Source organism: Bufo gargarizans, chromosome 6, assembly GCF_014858855.1.
Source record: "Bufo gargarizans isolate SCDJY-AF-19 chromosome 6, ASM1485885v1, whole genome shotgun sequence".
Classification (NCBI taxonomy): Eukaryota; Metazoa; Chordata; class Amphibia; order Anura; family Bufonidae; genus Bufo; species Bufo gargarizans.
Window position 1 is genome coordinate 121,782,016 of NC_058085.1, and position 20,433 is coordinate 121,802,448.

A 20,433-nucleotide genomic window follows, 5' to 3' on the forward strand; every position below is an offset into this window, starting at 1 on the left:
TCCTCCTATTACTCCACATAACCTCTCCCTATATCTCCTCCTATTACTCCATATAACCTCCCCCTATATTTCCTATTACCCCATATAACCTCTCCCTATATCTCCTCCTATTACTCCATATAACCTCTCCCTATATCTCCTCCTATTACTCCATATATCCTCCCCTTATATCTCCTATTTCTCCATATAACCTCTCCCTATAGCTCCATTAACTCCATATAGCCACCCCTGTATCTCCCCTGTTCTTCCAAATGCACAGTGTACGGAGCATGAGGTGGCAGCTAGGCGTACTGCACATACAGGGTGACTCACACCCTGTACCTGGACTTAGGATAGGGGGAGGGGAGGCTGTCATTTCAGGGAAGAAGGAAGCCAGGATCACAGCGATGTATCGAGGTGACCGGTGGTAAAGACAGTGTAGAGGGGGGTAGCCTAAAGAACTGAAAACTGGGACGGGGGCATCAGGCTTAGAGACTGGAGTAAAGCTATAGGCAGCAATTAATGGTTTTATCTAGAATAACATCATGAAGTTTGGGGTATTTGCATGAAATGAAATATATATAGTAAGAAGGGGGTGTGTGGGTGCAGACAGGTGGTAAGTTATATTCTGAATCAGGGGTAAAGTGGTGGCAGGGACCACTGGGGGGCAGGTGTAGTATATATGAGGAGGAAACCCCTGTCTCTGGAGGAGGAGGCTACATTTTATGAAGGCTGAGGTTGAGGAAACCTTAGTATTGCTATGCATGTAGTGTAGTCATCTCAGTCTCTACAGCAGTGGGTGCATTTGGGGATTCAATTGAGTACCGGTAAATGGTACATTTTCTGAGGTATGAAGTCAGGGTACATCTGTCTTTGTAGAAGGGGTACAACTATATTTGGGGGTACCTCTGTTACTATAGAGGAGGTTGTGCATTGGAAGAGGTGTGAGGTTGGTGATACAGCTGCCTTTATAGAGGGAGGGGGCAGTGTGTGAAGTGCTGAGCACGTTGAGGAAACAGAGAGACAGGTAAATATTGAGGGAGGGGAGAGATGAGGGCAGCAGGGAGGGGAGGGACATACGCATGCACGCAGTGACTGTCCCTGCCTCCCCCACACATCCAGGGACCTCTCATCATAGTGGGACCCTCCTTCCCTGTACTGGGAGACCCTCCTCATAAGCTAGGGTGCAGCACACGCCTCCCCCACATTACACACTCACTACACATAGAATAAGCAGGGAGGGGGGGGATATAACATTGAAAATTACACATCACAAAGCACATGCCTCCTCACACACAAGGCTTCTGTGCTGTCAGGATCACAGCTTTTAATTAAGCATCACCCCCCCTAATACCCCCTCCTTCTGCTTCTCTCACCCTCCCTCCTCTGGGAAGCCAGGGAAGAAGCAAAGAAAAGCAGAGGGGGAACAAAGGAGGAGGGGGCAAGGAAAGAGGGGAGACAGTGTGAGAAAGAAGAGAGGGGCACTGGGCACAAGGCTGTGGAAGAGCTGCCAGGTGAAAGACTGGGCATTATCGTTGCTGAGACTACAGAGAACCTTCTGCATGGAACCTGCAAGCTGAGACAGCTGGAGAGCAGTGCAGAGACAGCAGCAGAGACAGGTGCTGTCTATCTTCCAGTGCGGAGAGCGTCTGGCACCTGCTGACTGCAGACATGGGCATTGGGTAAGATAGAGAGGGCACCAATCTCCTGCTTACAACCCTCCGGGGGCTAACACTTGCACCGCATCACATTCCTATTTTATTTGTCATCCATATCATTGCACTCACTTTATATTAGTGGCTCTTAGATGTCTGGTACAATTCCGTATGTGGCCCATGCATTGACCATTGCTGGTTCCTGACCTTGCTCTGTTTTTGGAGGATATCTACATCTCAGTTCTATATCATCCCACCCACTTTAGATTTTTCTGCATATTTTTTTAAATAATCTTGTTATGTTTTGATAATAGTCTTTCATTTTCTAATTAGGATACTCATTAAATGTACGTTAATTGAGTGGACATTTTTCCCACATCCAGGACCTTGTTTTTGAGCTACCTCATCATTTTGATAAAAAGAAACTATTTTTGTTTGAGTGTTTTAAGCACGTTTGTATTTTGTTTCGTGGTGCCCGATAAACCTTCTGTCTACTAGTGCCTTATATGTTTGGGGGGGCTCTGCCCCCTTTCTTTCCATTTTCATCCATTTGTACCCTCAAACCATGAAGCCTTTGGAGAAATTCTTAAAGAAGCAGAGCTCCCATCTGTCAGGTCCCAGACATCTACACCGTAGGCAAAGTGTGTCCAAAATTTTGCCCTCATTTCTGAGGGATACACCAGGAGATTCCTCTAGTGGGGAAAAAGTTGAAGAAGACCCATCTGGAGCTCCACAACCTTCTCATGACTGCCTGGAGCTTCCTGATGGACTACGCTCACCACTTTCTTTCTCATCTGATGAACTGTCACCTTCAGAACCTCTGACTCCACCACCAGGGTCTGTTGGATGGTCTCTTACTCCTCCTGGACCACTTCTTGCCCCGGATACTCCAGAGGCCTTATTGGGCAGGATTCTGGACCAATTACTTACTGCACCTAGACTGAGTGATGCAGCAGGTAAGTTATTATGGTTGGGTATTACTTTTATATAGATATATATAAATATAACTTATGGTGCGTCTGTTGGTGATGCCAAGGAGCAACAGTTGGAATTGCACTTGGGTAGTACAAATAATGCATCATGTCTGGGTCATGAATAATGGAATTTCCAAAGCTTTGTTGATACATAGAAGGTTAGCACACAGACTGCATAACAAAGTGATTGTTTTTGATGAGGTCAGTAACTTATGTTGTGTGTCACAAACAGGTATATGACATGTTCCATAGAGAAATATAAATACCTGTTTTGTAGCTTATGTGTCTGAGACCTTACATGAAGATATAAGATTTATATTTTATCCTAAGTACACTTAATACATGGATGTCATGTTACGCCAATGTTATAGGAAGCCAATTTTCCAATTAGTTTGATTTTGAAGTGTTCAAGAAAACTGGAGCATTCAGACGAGTATAAATTCATAAAGAACATGTAAAGCCCATGCAGATGTTGGCCTAGCCAAAACCATGGCATCAGTACTATGAGATGAGCAGACTTTAGTAACAGTACCAATGCAAGGAATCAGTCTGGTGTTAAAAGGTGCAAGGGTTGCTATTTTTCCCTACACATTGGTACTGGTACCAGTTGGCACTTGCCTGTTACTGCAGAGCACACTGAAACAAAAGGTGCCCTCATAGTAATAAGAGTGTACAGTATAATTACAGATGCTACATTAGTATAAAACATTTATCAACTATCCACTGGATGGATCCGCTTGGTTGTTTCTGCAGTCCTGCAGACTTCATCAGCAGCACATGTTTGACCAATGCTCCTTTCATATGCCTCCCTGCTGCCGTCATGCGGCTGGGGGGTAAAGGGTTCCCAGTTCTACTGACCAGTGGGCATCCAGTGATTAGACCCCACCAATCAAAAATGTCTCCCCTACCCAGCTGTTTGTGGCAGTTGCCTGAGCTGGAAACATTGGAAACAGAAGGCCCGTCTCCGCGTGTAGTGGTCTTGCCAGCGTATTGCAGCTCCTCTCACATTTTGCATTTTGTTTCTGGCTCTGTCCAAATTGCATCTGCCACCGCTGGTTGCCAATAGCTGATTGGTGGGGTGCTGTTTGTTGGACCCCTACCTACCAATCTAATATTGACAACTTATCTGGAGGATAGGTCATCAATATCTAAAGGGTAAGCAAACCCTATAAAGAAAAACTCTTCTTTTGGACAACATTCCATATTTGGAATTTACATCAAATTTTGATCATATTTGTAACTACTTGATTCGACTTATGGTACGCCCTTTCTAAGTTACGAGGCAGGTTTCTAAGAGAAAAGCTGGCATTGTTGTCCATAACACCCAATCACATTGCAGCTTGCATTTTTGCAGAGCAGTTTAGCAAATTAAAGTTGAGCTCTGATTGGCTGCTATGGGCAACAATGATTCCCAATATTTTCTTCTCCATTCACATCTAAATTTAAACTCCTAATTCTACTGGTTTTCCTGTTATCAGAGAGCAGTGCACTAGGGGAACTCAGATAGCAGTTACACAATGAAAGTGGTATTCCATCTGTAGAAAATAATCATATCGCTAAATTATGCTATGAATTACTGATCGTGGGGGTCCCTGCAGTTGGATCTCCACCAATCTCCATCTAATCACCAATGACAATCTAATTTTCTCTCAACAGTACTGCGCCCATCTTGGTGTTGTGCAGAGAACTCTATTTTCAAGTAGACAGGGCTGAGCTGAGGTACCTGCACCACACCTAGATGGCTATGGATCTGTACAAGGACAAATTTAGAAGGAGCCTTGATGCTGCACAGAGCTCCATGGCTACTTTACTCCAGTTGGTGAGGGTCCCAGTTGTCAGACCTCCGTCGATCACCAAGTAATGGCATATAGTGAACATAAAGACAGCCATATGAAATTTAAAAGAAGTTATGAGTATGACAAGACATAAAATCTATACAAAAACAATAAAGTAAAGCAAAGAATTTACAAAGCTCTTTTCCCGCTGTGTTATTGAATTCCGCGCCGGGAAAAGCAGCTGTGACGAATGCCTAACACTGACGTCTGTCTATAATGGTATATGTTCAATGGATACTTCATGAGCCACTCAATAGCTTTTCATAACATATCCATTAAACGGATGCCATGGTAGACTATGGGTGATGGATGCCACTGTTGGGCATCTGTTTAATGCCTGCATCACCTATAGACTATTATGGCATCTGTTTAACATATACCAGTTATGTGCAAAATAATAGCAGTATCAGCTAATTCCTCATAATAGCATTTATTTCCATATACACAAAGGCACTGGGAGCATTGCACATTCTATTCCAAATGAAAACATGAACAAAATATAAATTTTTATACAAAAATGAAGAAAAAGGAATAATAGGGTGTTAAAAAAAAAACAGCAGTGTTTGCATTTTCAGTTACAAACCGAAATATCTCCACTATAAAGAGAAAATTGTTTACAGATTTAGCTTTTCTGTTAATCACTGAACTAATATTTAGTTGTATAACCTTTATTTCTGATTACTGCTTTATATGTGTGTGATATAGAGTCAACTAATATTTGACACCTGCGAACAGATATTCCAGCCCAAGCTGACTGAACTACATTCCACAGTTCTTCATTCTTGGGTTTGGCAGCAAAAACAGCATTTTTGATGTGGCTCCACAAATTGTCAATCGGATTGAGGTCTAGGGTTTGGACTGGCCACTTCATAACATCAGTCTTGTCGGTCTAGAACCAGGATGTTGCCCGCTTCCTGGTGTTTGTGGGGTCAGTGTCCTGCTGAAACACCCATTTTAAGGGCATTTCTTCTTCAGCATAAGGCAACATGCCCTCTTCTAGTGTTTTGATATATTCAAACTGGTCCATGGTGCCTGGTATTCGATAAATTATTTATAATTATAATTATGCTTGCACCTCTTTGTTTTACAGTCTTCACCGTGTACTGTGGCTTGAATTCAGTGTTTATGGGTCATCTCACAAATTGTCTGCAGCCTTTAGACCCAAAAAGAACAATCTTGCTCTCATCTGTCCATAGAATGTTGTGCCACTTCTCTTTAGGCCAGTCAATGTGTTATTTGGCAAACTGAAACCCTTTCAACACGTCTTTTTCTCAACAATGGTACTTTACGAGGGTTTCTTAAAGAGAGTTTGGCTTCATGTAGGTGTCTTCTGAATGAAGATCTTCTTTAGTTTCCCTGGAGCTTTTCATTGGATGCTTCTTTGCCATTCTTGTTATTCTATGATCTACATGGATGGCAGTATTTATTTTCCGACCACGTGTTTTGGGTTTAGTTTGCCATTTTAAAGCCAAAGTTGGTTGCCCATTACTCGGCTACACCTAGTTATGATTTTTTTCCCACGTTGTATTATCTTTTCTTCCAAAAACAGCAATTAAACACACACAGTAATGTTAGACTGCTAATATTTTGCACATAACTGTAAGTTATGAAAAGCTGTTGAACAGCTCTTGACTTAACAGTTAAAGGGGTTGTCCGGGATTTTGATGTTGGCCACAATGCTTCTGTGAGTATACTCTCCAGTATACTATGCAAAGGACCATACATTGTATAATAGCTGTGCTTGGTATTGCAGATCAGGCTCATTCAGTTGATCGGGACTCAGCTGTGCCTAGGCCATGTGACTGATAAATGTGACATCACTGGCCTAGGAAGTACTAGACGAGCCGTGCAACCTCTTCAGACAGCTTATCCATGGGGATTTCGACTCCCGGTTAGATATTGATGACCTATCATGAGGATAGGCTATCAATATGAAAATCCAGAACAGCCCCTTTAAAGGGATGCTGTGAAGGTCGCCATATAGTGGCACCTATCACCCCTAGACTACTATAATAAACATTTAACAAATATGTATTTTTTCATAGGATAGAATGGCACAGTCTGCGGCACTATTCCATCCAGCAAAAATGAAAAAATGAGCACTCTGTTGTATACCGGATAAACAGAGGGCAAAAGAGCCTTCATCCTGTGAATGAGAGTGAAGAAATCCCTTTCACCAAAAAACGCATTTTTAAAAGGGGCCTGATCCTCCATTTAGGAGAAGCTATTTAATCACATAACAGATTCAGTTCAATTTCTTACATTGCTTTTGTTTCATTTTGAGACATGTACAAATCTGTAGTGATTTCACTCTACTCTGGATGACTAGATAAGAGGTGATCAGCCAACATTGCTTACACCTAATGCTTCCATTGACACAGATTTTCAGGTTGGCATAACGCAAGGGCGGACATATTATTGTAGACTTTAGAAGTCTCTTCCATAAAGTGGAAGAACCAGAGTACCAATTATTGATAATTTTAGGCTCTTGTCAAAAACCCAACAAACCTCCTTAGACCTAGTTCTCACATCCGTGATCAGTGATTGTGAGCCAAAACCAGTTGCAAGTCAAAAACGCAGAACAGGTGCAAATTTTTCCATTATATCTTAGACTTCGTTCATATAACTGTTCAGTCTTTCCGTTCTCCTGCTCCATTTAGGAGCAGGAGAACAGAAAGGACGGATAAGCTACATAACTAAGCCAAACGGAGCCTAAGGACCCCATAGACTAATGGGGTCTGTTATGTTTCTTCTCAGAAGATGATTTTGGAGCGGAGACAAGTTGTGCATGCATCATCTTCTGAGTGGAAACATAACAGACCCCATTATAGTCTATGGGGTCCTAAGGGCTCTAAGGGGGTCCTAGGGCTCAGTTATGTGCCTTCTCCGTCCTTTCCGTTCTCCTGCTCCTAAACGTGGCAGGAGAACGGAAAGACTGAACGGTGATGTGAACGAAACCTTATCTGTATGTAGGTTCCACTCACAATAATGGAAATCACTGATCAGGTGTGAACTAGGCCTCAAAGACAATGAGGTCCACTGGTGACTACTTAGATCTGTTGGAGGATGGATCTGTGCCAGATTGATGCCTTCTATTATAGATGAAGATCATGAACATAGTCTAGTAGCATCCCAGAAATGACCATGCTAAAAATGGGCTGCGTGTGTGGGTGGTGGTTGAAGATGGGAAGCCCACTAATGCCAATGTTGTATTGTGAATCATGATGTGGGATGGCCACTGGTTTGGCAAAGTTAGGGATTGGCAGTAGCCTGCAGTTCACTGGGGGTAAAGAAATGGGCAGAATAAGATGTCTGGTTAAAAAGGGAGGGGCATTACCTGCTACTGGGTGATGAGGCACGGTAGCAAAAAAGTTGTTTATGGCCTTGTGGGACGGGACCTTCAGCTAATTGAAGCTGGACCCAGTGAGGAAGGGGGGAAAGGCGCCAGTGAAAGGAGAAGCATAGCAGAGAGCCCCTGAGTAGATTAGGTTATTCCCTATCCACAGGATAGGGCACAACTATTCGATGGGACCCCTTCCAATCACAAGAATGGGAGTGGGAGGTCAGGCATGTGCACTGCCGCTCCATTCATCTCTATGGGACACGCTCGACCTGTCACTTCATTCATTTTGGAGCTTTGTGTGCTGTCGCTCTATGCTTTAGTGAGGTGCCAAATTCTCATCTAGAAGCAATACTTCTAGGGCAAAATACCCATGTAAAACATCATACAGTGGAGCATCTATCAAATTCTTGAAATGCCACTGGCATTCATTTCACAATGGCACAACCTTATCCAGGGGTTATTGTAGATGCTGTGATCTATAAGTGTTGACTTGACCGGTCAGGCTCATCAAGTTTATATGGAGGGCTAAGAGTGATATTTTTAGGGCTGATTAAAACAGAGATGCTAAGCCTGGTAACTAGACCTGGATAAGTAGGAAATGATAGGATTGATGTCGGCCTTTGTAAGCTGTGAGTTGCGTAACTCTTCTTTAAATTGCTTCATCTATGCTTGATGGTGCTTTACTGTTTCTGATGTGACCACCACTCAGTCTTATCCTTGCTATGCATTAAGGTACAAGTGGATGTAGAATGAGGTAGATGAAGAGAAGAGATAAAGATTTAGGCTAGGGCTACACAGTGACATTTATTGTAATGATACTCTATGGTGTTGCATTGAAGTTGGATTTTTGTGCAACTGTTGCATCATGTCAACACCATTGACTATCATTACAAAAAATGTTGCGTTATATTGGTGCAATTCTACCCTTTTTGTTGCGCAACTTATTGTACCACGACACATGTCGCCGTGTAGCCCTAGCCTTAAAGAGGCAAAATCCATAAACTAACATTTGGTCAGAGTCCTCAGACAACTTACTGCCCTAAACGTCTCCAGATTTAGGGCCCATTTAATGGGCCCAATGATTGTGTAAATATGTTGTTAAAAGCCTGCTCTCTGGGTGCCCCATGTAAAAAGGACTATTACCTGCTCCGGTGGTTATCATTACAAAATCCAGCAAGGCTCTTCACTCCATGCCACCTGACCTGGCACCTCTTCCTTGGTGCAGGCCTCAGGGAAAGATGTTTATGATGACCCAAACAGTGAACCTACACTAATACATTTGGGCAGTTGCATAACTAGGAATTCCACGGTTTAATTCGTTTTATCAATAGAATTGGTTCCTTTACAGATTGATATTTTTGTGACTCCCGTTCTTTATGACAGCATCACTCCCACTCAGGAAGACAGAGATGTATAGCAAGAAATTAATTTTTATGCAATTTCAAAATATATTAGTTTAGGTTCACCAAAGAAGACCTAAGTGTTTATGGAAAGGCCTCTTTAACATGGGCAGTATTTTCATTAATATTTGTAAGGCTAGTTGCACACTAGTTTTTAGAATCTGAATGATTCTCTGCATATTTTCCGACTTGCAGCCAGATCTCCACCGTTCTTCATATAGTTAATGGGGATTGCAGAGAGATTCGGTAGGCTGTTCCCTGCCGGAAAAGCCTGCCGGATCCTAAACTCTAGTGTGCAACTAGCCTGAGCCCAAACCAGGAGCGGAACCCATACAGAAAAATTATCATAGAAAGATTTGTGCCATTTGTGTGTTGTGGACCCCTTCCTGGCTTACAAATACTGATGAAAACTACTGGCCAAAAACAACATTTTCATTAGGGGAAGTTTTCTTTGATTCTGTGTTTCCATAATTTGCAACCAATTTTAAACACTGAGATTTTGTGTATAGAGCTGAGGACATGGGTTGCTAGATGGCCGCTAGCACATCCACAATACCCAGTCCCCATAGCTCTGTGTGCTTTTATTGTGTAAAAAAAAACACGATTTGATACATATGTAAATTAACCTGAGATGAGTCCTGTCCCTGAGATGAGTCAGAGACAGGACTCATCTCAGGTTAATTTGCATATGTATCAAATCGTTTTTTTTACACAATAAAAGCACACAGGGCTATGGGGACTGGGCTAGCAGCCATCTAGCAACCTATGTCCTCAGCTCTATACACAAAATCCTGGTGACAGGTTCCCTTTAATACACCACCCCTTTAATGTAAATTGCAGGAATGTAAAGAGTAAGGGCTCTTTCTCACAAGATGCCGTGCGGGTAATCCGCTGCATGAAAGAGTGCCAAACCCCGTTCCGGACAGCAGAGACACGGAGCATTATCAGTCATGTTAGGGTCTCTGCTGTCCGGAGAGGGGCTTGGCTCTCTAACACGCAGCGGATTACCCACACAGCATCCGCTTGTGTAAAAGAGCCCTAAGATTGCAACCTTTTGTTTCGATTTAAAGGGGTTGTCCGGGATCAATTTTATTTGTTATTTTTAAACCAGTTAAATCACTATTAATAGTGGTTTGAAGGTCCCCCCAGATGTTTTTAGGTACTTTTACACTTCAGCAGGGCTCCTACAGTCCCCCATTGATTATTTAACTCTCTGTTTATGTGTGCGGTAACTTCCTGACGCACTGCTTTCTGGGTCGCAGCGCACCGTACAGCCTCCCCCTAATTCATATGCCGCCTCCTGCCGCAACTATTCCTCCCCTTAGTCACGCCCCTAAACACCTCCTGCCTCCTTCATTGGTAAGAATGCCCCCTGCCGGACCAGAGAGGCATGGCTTAGTGCGGTGTGTTGCCGCCTAGTTACCGCCCCTCCATGCGCTCGGTATAATTACTGAGGCTGACGGTGACGTCACCGGGCTCTTTGGGAAGCGGAATAAGAGGCTTCGCTATGCAGAAAGGGACCCGGTACGTCACTGACTGTGATAGAAACTGCACTTTCGGCTGAAAGTGAAGTGAAAAAGAGCCATCAGAAATGTCTGGTAAGGGAAGGACAGGCATGAATGTAATATTTAGGGGACCATTGTACACAGGCTCGGACTGGCCCACAGGGTTACAGGGGAATCCCCCGGTGGGCCCCTGAGCAAGGTGGGCCCCTTGTCTCCCATCCCCTGCACAAGTGGCACAGAACACATTAGATTTACTGCACTACATACATATATTCAATGTACAGCACCTCAATTAACCTATGTTCAAATAAAAAAACCTGTTAAATGATGTATTATATTTGAATGTATCCATACGGTGGGCCCCAGATACCCCAGTCCAACACTGATTGTACACATACACCAATGTCCCCAATCCCGGACAACCCCTTTAAAAAAAAAAAGTGGCAGCTGATAAATATGGTTTAAAGGGAATCTGTTACCAGTTTTACGCTGCTAGGTTCTAACTGCTCCGGTGCATGTCAATGAGTGCCCATATTCATGAGCTCACAGCTATCCCCGCCCACCTGCCTGATTGACAGTTTTTTTTCCATATGAATCAGCAGCAGGTGGGCGGGGAGATACACAAGCTCATAAATATGGGGACTCAATTGGCATGCGCTTGGAGCTGTTTAGCACAAGATTTTAAAGTCAATTAAAGGAAATGACCCAGCATTTTGCTAAGGGGACCTGTCACTAGTTTATGTTGGCTTTAGTTAGGATACCATAAAACTGGTGACGGGTTCCCTTTAAATCAGCTCAACAGGCTAACCATGGCCACTTTTCCACCCACTTTTAAAAAACAAGTTGAATGGTGTAAAAATTCAAAATGTTGCATTTTATTTGGGGGTGGGGGGGCTAATAAAACCAAAAGTCATATTTTGCAACTTTTGAAGCCAGAATTCTGGAGAGCAGGGCTTGATAAATTCCTCCCTATGTTTTAAATCTTTTAGGGGCTGGAATCTCTGACTACCTATTTCACTATTAGCGTACAAGCTACATGGCCACATTGGTTGTCGTGGCCAGGATCGTATGAATGAAATGAATGGTGTCACAGTGCGCCGACACTGCAACCACTGAATTGCAAAAAAAATCCAACTCTGCAGAATTTTTTGAAATTCAGTGGTCGCTGTCGTGGCCCATTTGTGACTCATTCATTTGTATGGGATCACCTTCGATCCCAGCCGTGCCAGCTGTCATACAACCAGTGTCGCTGTGTAGCTGTATCCTTACACAGTCAGTATTTAGTCTACTACAGTAAACTACAAGGAAAAAGTACACGGGAAAGATTTGTGCCTCTTTGTATTTTGGACCTACTCCTGGTTCTGACTTAGGCTAGGTCTACACGGCGACATTTTGTCGCACAACAATTTTTATAATGGTAGTCGCACTGCTACATGCTGCGACTGCGACACGATAGTCGCAAAAAACCCATTCAAGATGGATTTTTCTGCGACTGTCGCATCGCAGTTGCAGCATGTCGCAGTGCGACACCATAGACTACCATTATAAAAATTGTCGCGCGACACATGTCGTCTTGTAGTCCTAGCCTTACAAAGGCCTCATGCACACGACTGTTGTTTTGGTCCGCATCCGAGCCGCAGTATTTGCAGCTTGGATGCGGACCCATTCACTTCAATGGGGCTGCAAAAGATGCGGACAGCTGTCCGCATCCGTTGCTCCGTTCCGTGGTCCTCAAAAAAAAAATATAACCTGTCGTATTCTTGGGACGGAAAGCAAACGGACGTCATCCGTGTTTTCCGGATCCGCAGTTTTCGGACCGCAAAACACACAACGGTCGTGTGTATGAGGCCAAATGCTGATTAAAAATACTGACCAAATACTGACCCTGTAAAAGCAGCCTCTGGCTAAGGGCTCATGCACACGACCATAGCCTGTTTTGCGGTCTGCAAATTGCGGGTACGCAAAACACAGATACCCGGCGTGTGCATTCCACATTTTGTGCAACGGAATGTCCTGGCCTCTATAGAACAGTCCTATCCTTGTCCGTCAAATGGACAAGAATAGGACATGTTCTATATTTTTGCGGGTGCCACAGAACAGATATACGGATGTGGACAGTACATGGTGTGCTGTCCGCATCTCTTGCAACTCCTCTGAAGTGTGGAAAAAATATTGTTATGTGGATGATCCCTAAATTTGCCTCTGTAAACTGATGCTATACCTAGGGGTACTTTCACACTAGTGTTTTTGTTTTCTGGTATTGAGTTCCGTCACAAGAGCTCAATACCGGAAAAAAACTGATCAGTTTTATCCTAATGCATTCTGAATGGAGAGTAATCCATTCAGGATGCATCAGTTCAGTCCCTCTTACGCCAGAGAAAATACCGCAGCATGCTGCAGTTTTCTCTCCGGCCAAGAATACTGAACACTTGCCGGAATGCCGTATCCGGCATTAATTTACATTAAGGTGTATTAGTGCTGGATCCGGCATTAAGTGTTCTGGCAAAATAGATCCGGCATTAAGTGTTCCGGCAAAATAGATCCGGCTAATTTTTTTACGGATGACACCGGAGAGATGGATCCGGTATTTCAATGCATTTGTCATACGGATCCGTCTGACAAATGCCATCCGTTTCTGTCCGGAACTGCCTGCCGGAATCCTTTGCCGCAAGTGTGAAAGTACCCTAAAGGTTTAGATACAGTTTTTTTTTAAATGTGTAATGGTTACTATATGCAAAAATAACCCTCTTTTGGCATTAGGCCTGGCTAATGATAGCATTTGCTCACATTAGATGTGTTGTTGTGAGAATAACCAGGTGTACATGCCGAAAGCTGAACATAGTGGGGCAGGTTTATCGGAACTGGTCAAAAGGAAAATTGGCTGACTTGCCTATAGCAACCAATCAGATTGAACCTTTCATTTTCCAAAGGAGCTCTGAAGAATGAAAGGTGGAATCTGATTGGTTGCTGGGGGAACTAAGCCAGTTTTCCTTTTCATCAGTTCTGATAAATCTCCCCCAGTGTGAATTTAGCCTAAGGCCGAATGCACACGGCCGTATTTCACGGCCGTGAGCGGTCCGTGGAACCACGGGCTGGATTCCTGCTGAAAGCAGGAGCGCACAGCGCCATTGGTTGCTATGACGCCGTGCGCTCCCTGCTGCCGCCGCAATACGGTGATACACTGGTATGATCTATACCAGTGTATTACTGCACTGTGGCGGCAGCAGGGAGCGCACGGCGTCATAGCAACCAATGACGCCGTGCGCTCCTGTTTTCAGCAGGAATCCAAGCCGCGGTTCCACGGACAGCTCACGGCCGTGAAAAACGGCCGTGTGCATTCGGCCTAAGGGTCTTATTAGGCAGGCAGATATTTTTTAATTAGTGAGCGGCAAGCAATGATATATCAAGCTCTTTGCATTCAAAAGACGTTCAATTAAATGAAACAATAATTGCTAAATATTCATTGTTTGCGTGTTACTGCGATTGTAGCTGTTCGCCCCTTGCGCATGTACACTGCTAATGACTGGTAGATTTTTGATTAGATGAGGTGATGTGTCGGAGACTAGTGATATAACCCTTCGGTAAGGCACTTTTTACAAATCCATGGAAAATGAACTATGTATTGCTCGTTGTTTTGTCGCTGTACACTATTACATGGGGTGATCATTTTTTCAATAATAATCTATGCTCCTTATTGGTCGGTGCAATAGGACCCTCAGAATACGGCCGCATGTAGCCTAAGTGCTGTAGATTTTCCACAGCAGATCTTCATCTGGAAAATCTCCAGCATTTACAGTAGCAGCAAATGAGTGGATGAGATTTAAAAAATGAGGGGGGCATTTATCAAATCAGACATGTCAGTTTTGTGGCTTTAAAAAGTCACAACGCAGGTCACAACTGTGGCCTTTTGTGATCCTTGCCACTTTTCACAGTGGTCTATGCTTAAGGCCTCATGCACACGACCGTGTGCCGACCGGGCTGTGGGGCCACCACATGCGGATCACAGAACCATTCACTTGAATAGGGTCCGCGATCCGCACCCGATTGTCCGCACCGCAAAAAAGTCTGCATCCGTGGTGCGGGGTGCACACAGCCGGTGTCCGTGTATTGCAGACCCGCTGTTTGCAGACCACAATACAGCCACGGCCGGGCAACGGGCATGAGCCCTCAGAGTTCTGTGAGATTAGACCTGGATTACGGCTCATTTACTATATGCAACTTTTACAAAAAATCACAAAAAAGTTGCAACCCGCTTCAGACAACCCCCTGGTGCACTTTACACATAAAGGTGTAAGCCACATTGCGATCACAACAGATCTAATATTACAGTGCACCAGTTCATAAATTTGGTGTAGACACACAAAGCAAAACCTGACACAAAAACAATCTCAAATGATAAATGTCCCCCTGAGTATCTACAGTAAAATCCCCATATAACTTGACATATGGCATGGAATTTAGAGGGGCTTTCCACTTCTCCCATATGCATCTATCCTCAGGATCAGCTATATGAAGAGGAGACGGTGCCCTTGTGAGCGCTGGGTTCTCTTGTTCTCCATTTACCTGCTCGCCATCGACATCCCAGCGGTGAGCAGTGTAATTACAGATCCTCCGTCCCAGTCATTTGAATAGAACAGAGCAATTGTAGTTACACTCCATCCCATTCAAGTGAATGGGACGGATGAGCTGGCTGCTGATGATGTTGACGGCGAAGAGAATGCAGCGCTGTGTTCTTTTCATACAGCTGATCGGCGGGGTTGGACCCCCGGCAATTAGATATTAATGACCTATCATCAGGACTATGGGAAAAGCAGAACATCAATTTATGCTGTGGATTTCTATTGCGGATTTCACCTTCTGCAATGGAGAGGGTGAAATCCAAAGACATGGAAAAAACCCGCAGCTGACTTTTCCCCTAGGCCTCTTCCACACGAACGTATTTTACGTTTACGTTCCGTTTTTTGTGGTTTCCATTTGCGGTCCATATGTGGAACCGTTTATTTCAATGGTTCTGCAAAAAAAAAAAAACAGAATGTACTCCGTGTGCATACAGCTTTCGTATTTTCGTATATCCGTTCCGCTTATATATATAACATGTCCTATTATTGTCCGCCTAACGGACCATTCCGTTCCACAAAATGGGGCCAGCCATTCCGTTCCACAAAATACGGAATGCACATGGACATCATCCGTATTTTTTGCAGATCTGTTTTTTGCGGATGGCAAAATACATACGGTTGTGTGCAAGAGGCCTTAGGGTATGTTCCCATGTGGTGGAAAATCTACAGGGGTAAAAGACACACCAAAGCATGCGAATTTTGCTGCGGAAACAGTGAATCTGCATTGCAAAGGATGAAATCTGCGACAGATAGCAGCATAATTGACATGCTGCAGACTTAAAATCCATACCGCGTGTCAAGTTATGTGTGGATTCTGCTGCAGACACTCTCCGCAGTCCGATGCAGACATTTTTTTTTAAATCTCATCCACTTTGGCTGCTATTGTACAATGCTGCATGCAAATCTGCAGCGTACCTGCCATAGAGAACAAGGCATGCTGCATGGTTCTTTTCTACGAATGCAGGTAATTTTTTTTTGCTAAATAATATTGGTCACGGTCACATCGTATGTCCTTATAAGATGAATGTTCCGATAATGAAAAATATCAGTGTTGGTCTAATTGGGAATAATTTGTACAGGAAATCTCTACATACATACAGCATGTCTGAGAACAGATTGCGTAGCAGGTTGAAATAAGACTTGAAGTTCCCATGAACATCCCCTCCCCCCTCACTACCACCCCCATCACTTCAATCAGCAAATCAACCGAACTGAGTATTCCTATGAAAACCGAAGTCTGCTGTACTGAGAAATGGCAGAATGTCAATATACAATGCTGAAATCCAGGCCTCCATAATGAGCGACCCCCAACCCTAATTAATACCCGCATGAATACGCTCTAGAACTGGCATATTTAGACTGGCTTGTTTACTAGAATAGATCTGGTATTTATTGTACAGGTTAAATTATATGGTTTAACCCCATTTTCATGTTGCCACTTGCAATGTTGAGCTATTATTAAGGCCTTTAGTGGTGCAGAATGTGAGGCAGAGTAGTGCGAGCCTGTCCTACTCTCTTACTAAGGAGGTGCGTGGGCAGTAAGGACTGTCACTGTGTTTGCTCTCCCAGGAGCACATGAAATTTAACCTGTTCTAGTCACTATATCTGCAATATTTTATGTTGTGCAGATGGTGGTGTATTTCTCTCGAAATAAAAATAAAATAAAATAACTAGCATTTTAGGGGTGGAATTTCAGTGCTGGATTATAATGTACAGTGATCTACTGCCTGTAGATTATCAGGACAGGATCACACAGTGCTGGGTTTCTATATAGTGTACAGTGATCTACTGACTGTAGATTATCAGGACAGGATCACACAGTGCTGGGTTTCTATATAGTGTACAGTGATCTACTGACTGTAGATTATCAGGACAGGATCACACAGTGCTGGGTTTCTATATAGTGTACAGTGATCTACTGACTGTAGATTATCAGGACAGGATCACACAGTGCTGGGTTTCTATATAGTGTACAGTGATCTACTGACTGTAGATTATCAGGCAGGATCACACAGTGCTGGGTTTCTATATAATGTACAGTGATCTACTGCCTGTAGATTATCAGGACAGGATCACACAGTGCTGGGTTTCTATATAGTGTACAGTGATCTACTGACTGTAGATTATCAGGACAGGATCACACAGTGCTGGGTTTCTATATAGTGTACAGTGATCTCCTGACTGTAGATTATCAGGACAGGATCATACAGTGCTGGGTTTCTTTATAGTGTACAGTGATCTACTGACTGTAGATTATCAGGACAGGATCACACAGTGCTGGGTTTCTATATAGTGTACAGTGATCTACTGACTGTAGATTATCAGGACAGGATCACACAGTGCTGGGTTTCTATATAATGTACAGTGATCTCCTGACTATCAGGACAGGATCACACAGTGCTGGGTCTCTATATAATGTACAGTGATCTCCTGACTGTAGATTATCAGGACATGATCACACAGTGCTGGGTTTCTATATAGTGTACAGTGATCTACTGACTGTAGATTATCAGGACAGGATCACACAGTGCTGAGTTTCTATATAATGTGCAGTGATCTACTGACTGTAGATTATCAGGACAAGATTACACATCATAGGGTTTCTATATAATGTACAGTGATCTAAATGTAGATAATTATCAGGACAGGATCACACACTGCTGGGTTTCTATATAATGTGCAGTGATCTCCTGACTGTAGATTATCAGGACAGGATCACACAGTGCTGGGTTTCTATATAATGTGCAGTGATCTACTGACTGTAGATTATCAGGACAAGATTACACATCATAGGGTTTCTATATAATGTACAGTGATCTAAATGTAGATAATTATCAGGACAGGATCACACACTGCTGGGTTTCTATATAATGTGCAGTGATCTCCTGACTGTAGATTATCAGGACAGGATCACACAGTGCTGGGTTTCTATACAATGTACAGTGATCTCCTGACTGTAGATTATCAGGACAGGAGCACACAGTGCTGGGTTTCTATATAATGTACAGTGATCTCCTGACTGTAGATTATCAGGACAGGATCACACAGTGCTTCGTTTCTATATAATGTACAGTGATCTCCTGACTGTAAGTTATCAGGACAGGATCACACAGCGCTGGGTTTCTATATAATGTACAGTGATCTCCTGACTATCAGGACAGGATCACACAGTGCTGGGTTTCTATATAGTGTACAGCAATCTACTGACTGTAGATTATCAGGACAAGATCACACATTGTGGGGTTTCTATATAATGTACAGTGATGTCTTGACTGTAGATTATCAGGATAGGATCACACACTGCTGAGTTTATATATAATGTGCAGTGATCTACTGACTGTAGATTATCAGGACAAGATCACACATTGCAGGGTTTCTATATAATGTACAGTGATCTCCTGACAGTAGATTATCAGGACAGGATCACACAGTGCTGGGTTTCTATATAATGTACAGTGAACTCCACTGTAGGTTATCAGGACAGGATCACACAGTGCTGGGTTTCTATATAATGTACAGTGATCTCCACTTTAGGTTATCAGGACAGGATCACACAGTGCTGGGTTTCTATATAATGTACAGTGATCTCCACTGTAGGTTATCAGGACAGGATCACACAGTGCTGGGTTTCTATATAATGTGCAGTGATCTCCTGACTGTAGGTTATCAGGACAGGATCACACAGTGCTGGGTCTCTATATAATGTACAGTGATCTACTGACAGTAGATTATCAGGACAGGATCACACAGTGCTGGGTTTCTATATAATGTACAGTGATCTCCTGGCTAAAGATTATGAGGACAGGATCACACAGTGCTTTGTTTCTATATAATGTACAGTGATCTCCTGACTGAAGATTATCAGAACAGGATCCCACAGTGCTGGGTTTCTATATAATGTACAGTGATCTCCTGAGAGTACAGGGTCACACAGTGCTTTATTTCTATATAATGTACAGTAATCTGCTAACTGTAGATTATCAGGACAGGATCCCACAGTGCTGGGTTTCTATATAATGTGCAGTGATCTACTGACTGTAGATTATCAGGACAGGATCACACACTGCTGGGTTTCTATATAATGTGCAGTGATCTACTGACTGTAGATTATCAGGACAGGATCACACACTGCTGGATTTCTATATAATGTGCAGTGATCTACTGACTGTAGATTATCAGGACAGGATCACACAGTGCTGGGTCTCTATATAATGTACAGTGATCTCCTGGCTCTAGGTTATCAGGACAGGATCACACAGTGCTGGGTTTCTATATAATGTGCAGTGATCTCCTGACTGTAGATTATCAGGACAAGATCACATAGTGCTGGGTCTCTATATAATGTACAGTGATCTATTGACTGTAGGTTATCAGGACAGGATCACACAGTGCTGGGTCTCTATATAATATACAGTGACATACTGACTGTAGGTTATCAGGACAGGATCTCACAGTGCTGGGTTTCTATATAATATATAGTGATCTCCTGACTGTAGATCACACATTGCTTTGTGGTTATGTAATGTAATATAAGTAATCTCTGTCTATGTCCCTGGCTATAGTATTTCCAATGATATATCGGGTAGCACATTTCTGTGCATGTTATCATTGGGTGTGCCGAATTTTACAGGCTACGACATGCCAGCGCACACACCACAGGTACATATTTGTGTTTCATAACTGATGATCAGACAATGTGATATATTATGGTATTAGGACTGTGCCATGTGCTTTTTGTGTTATGCATGAGGATTGCACATTGATACAGGCTCACGTGTTCCTTCTTTTCTCTCCCATCAGAACTAGCACTGGATGATTTTATACTGACCCACACCTTATTTATACCGACAGAAGAGCTCTTGGTCCAGTTACAACAGTAATATCCTTCCACTGTTTGTCTATGCATTAGTGTTAGGGCTCTGTGCATATTATGTGTTCATTATGGCTATGTACTTGAGTACTATGCTTATGGCGAGACTGGAGGTCATATTTCAGGACTCAGGTATCTAAAGCACTTGAGAAGTCATGTGCATCTTGGATGGATGATCTCTTCACCTGCATCTCCATTTTGCTCTTAAAAGGGTTGTCCTGTGACAAGTTATCAGCTACCAGGACCTTATTAA

At 43.2% G+C, this 20,433-nt stretch overlaps 1 protein-coding gene across 1 annotated transcript in view; it reads left to right on the forward strand.

The window, feature by feature from the left end:
• The first annotated feature begins 346 nt into the window (after positions 1 to 346).
• The window catches only part of RAPGEFL1 (Rap guanine nucleotide exchange factor like 1), a 66,534-nt gene continuing 46,447 nt past the window's right edge, over positions 347 to 20,433 (forward strand). Inside the window, exons 1-2 of the mRNA XM_044299169.1 lie at positions 347 to 2,590; positions 20,111 to 20,189. Coding sequence (XP_044155104.1) covers positions 2,200 to 2,590; positions 20,111 to 20,189 — 470 coding nt within the window. The 5' untranslated portion in view covers positions 347 to 2,199. The remainder of the gene's footprint in view (positions 2,591 to 20,110; positions 20,190 to 20,433) is intronic.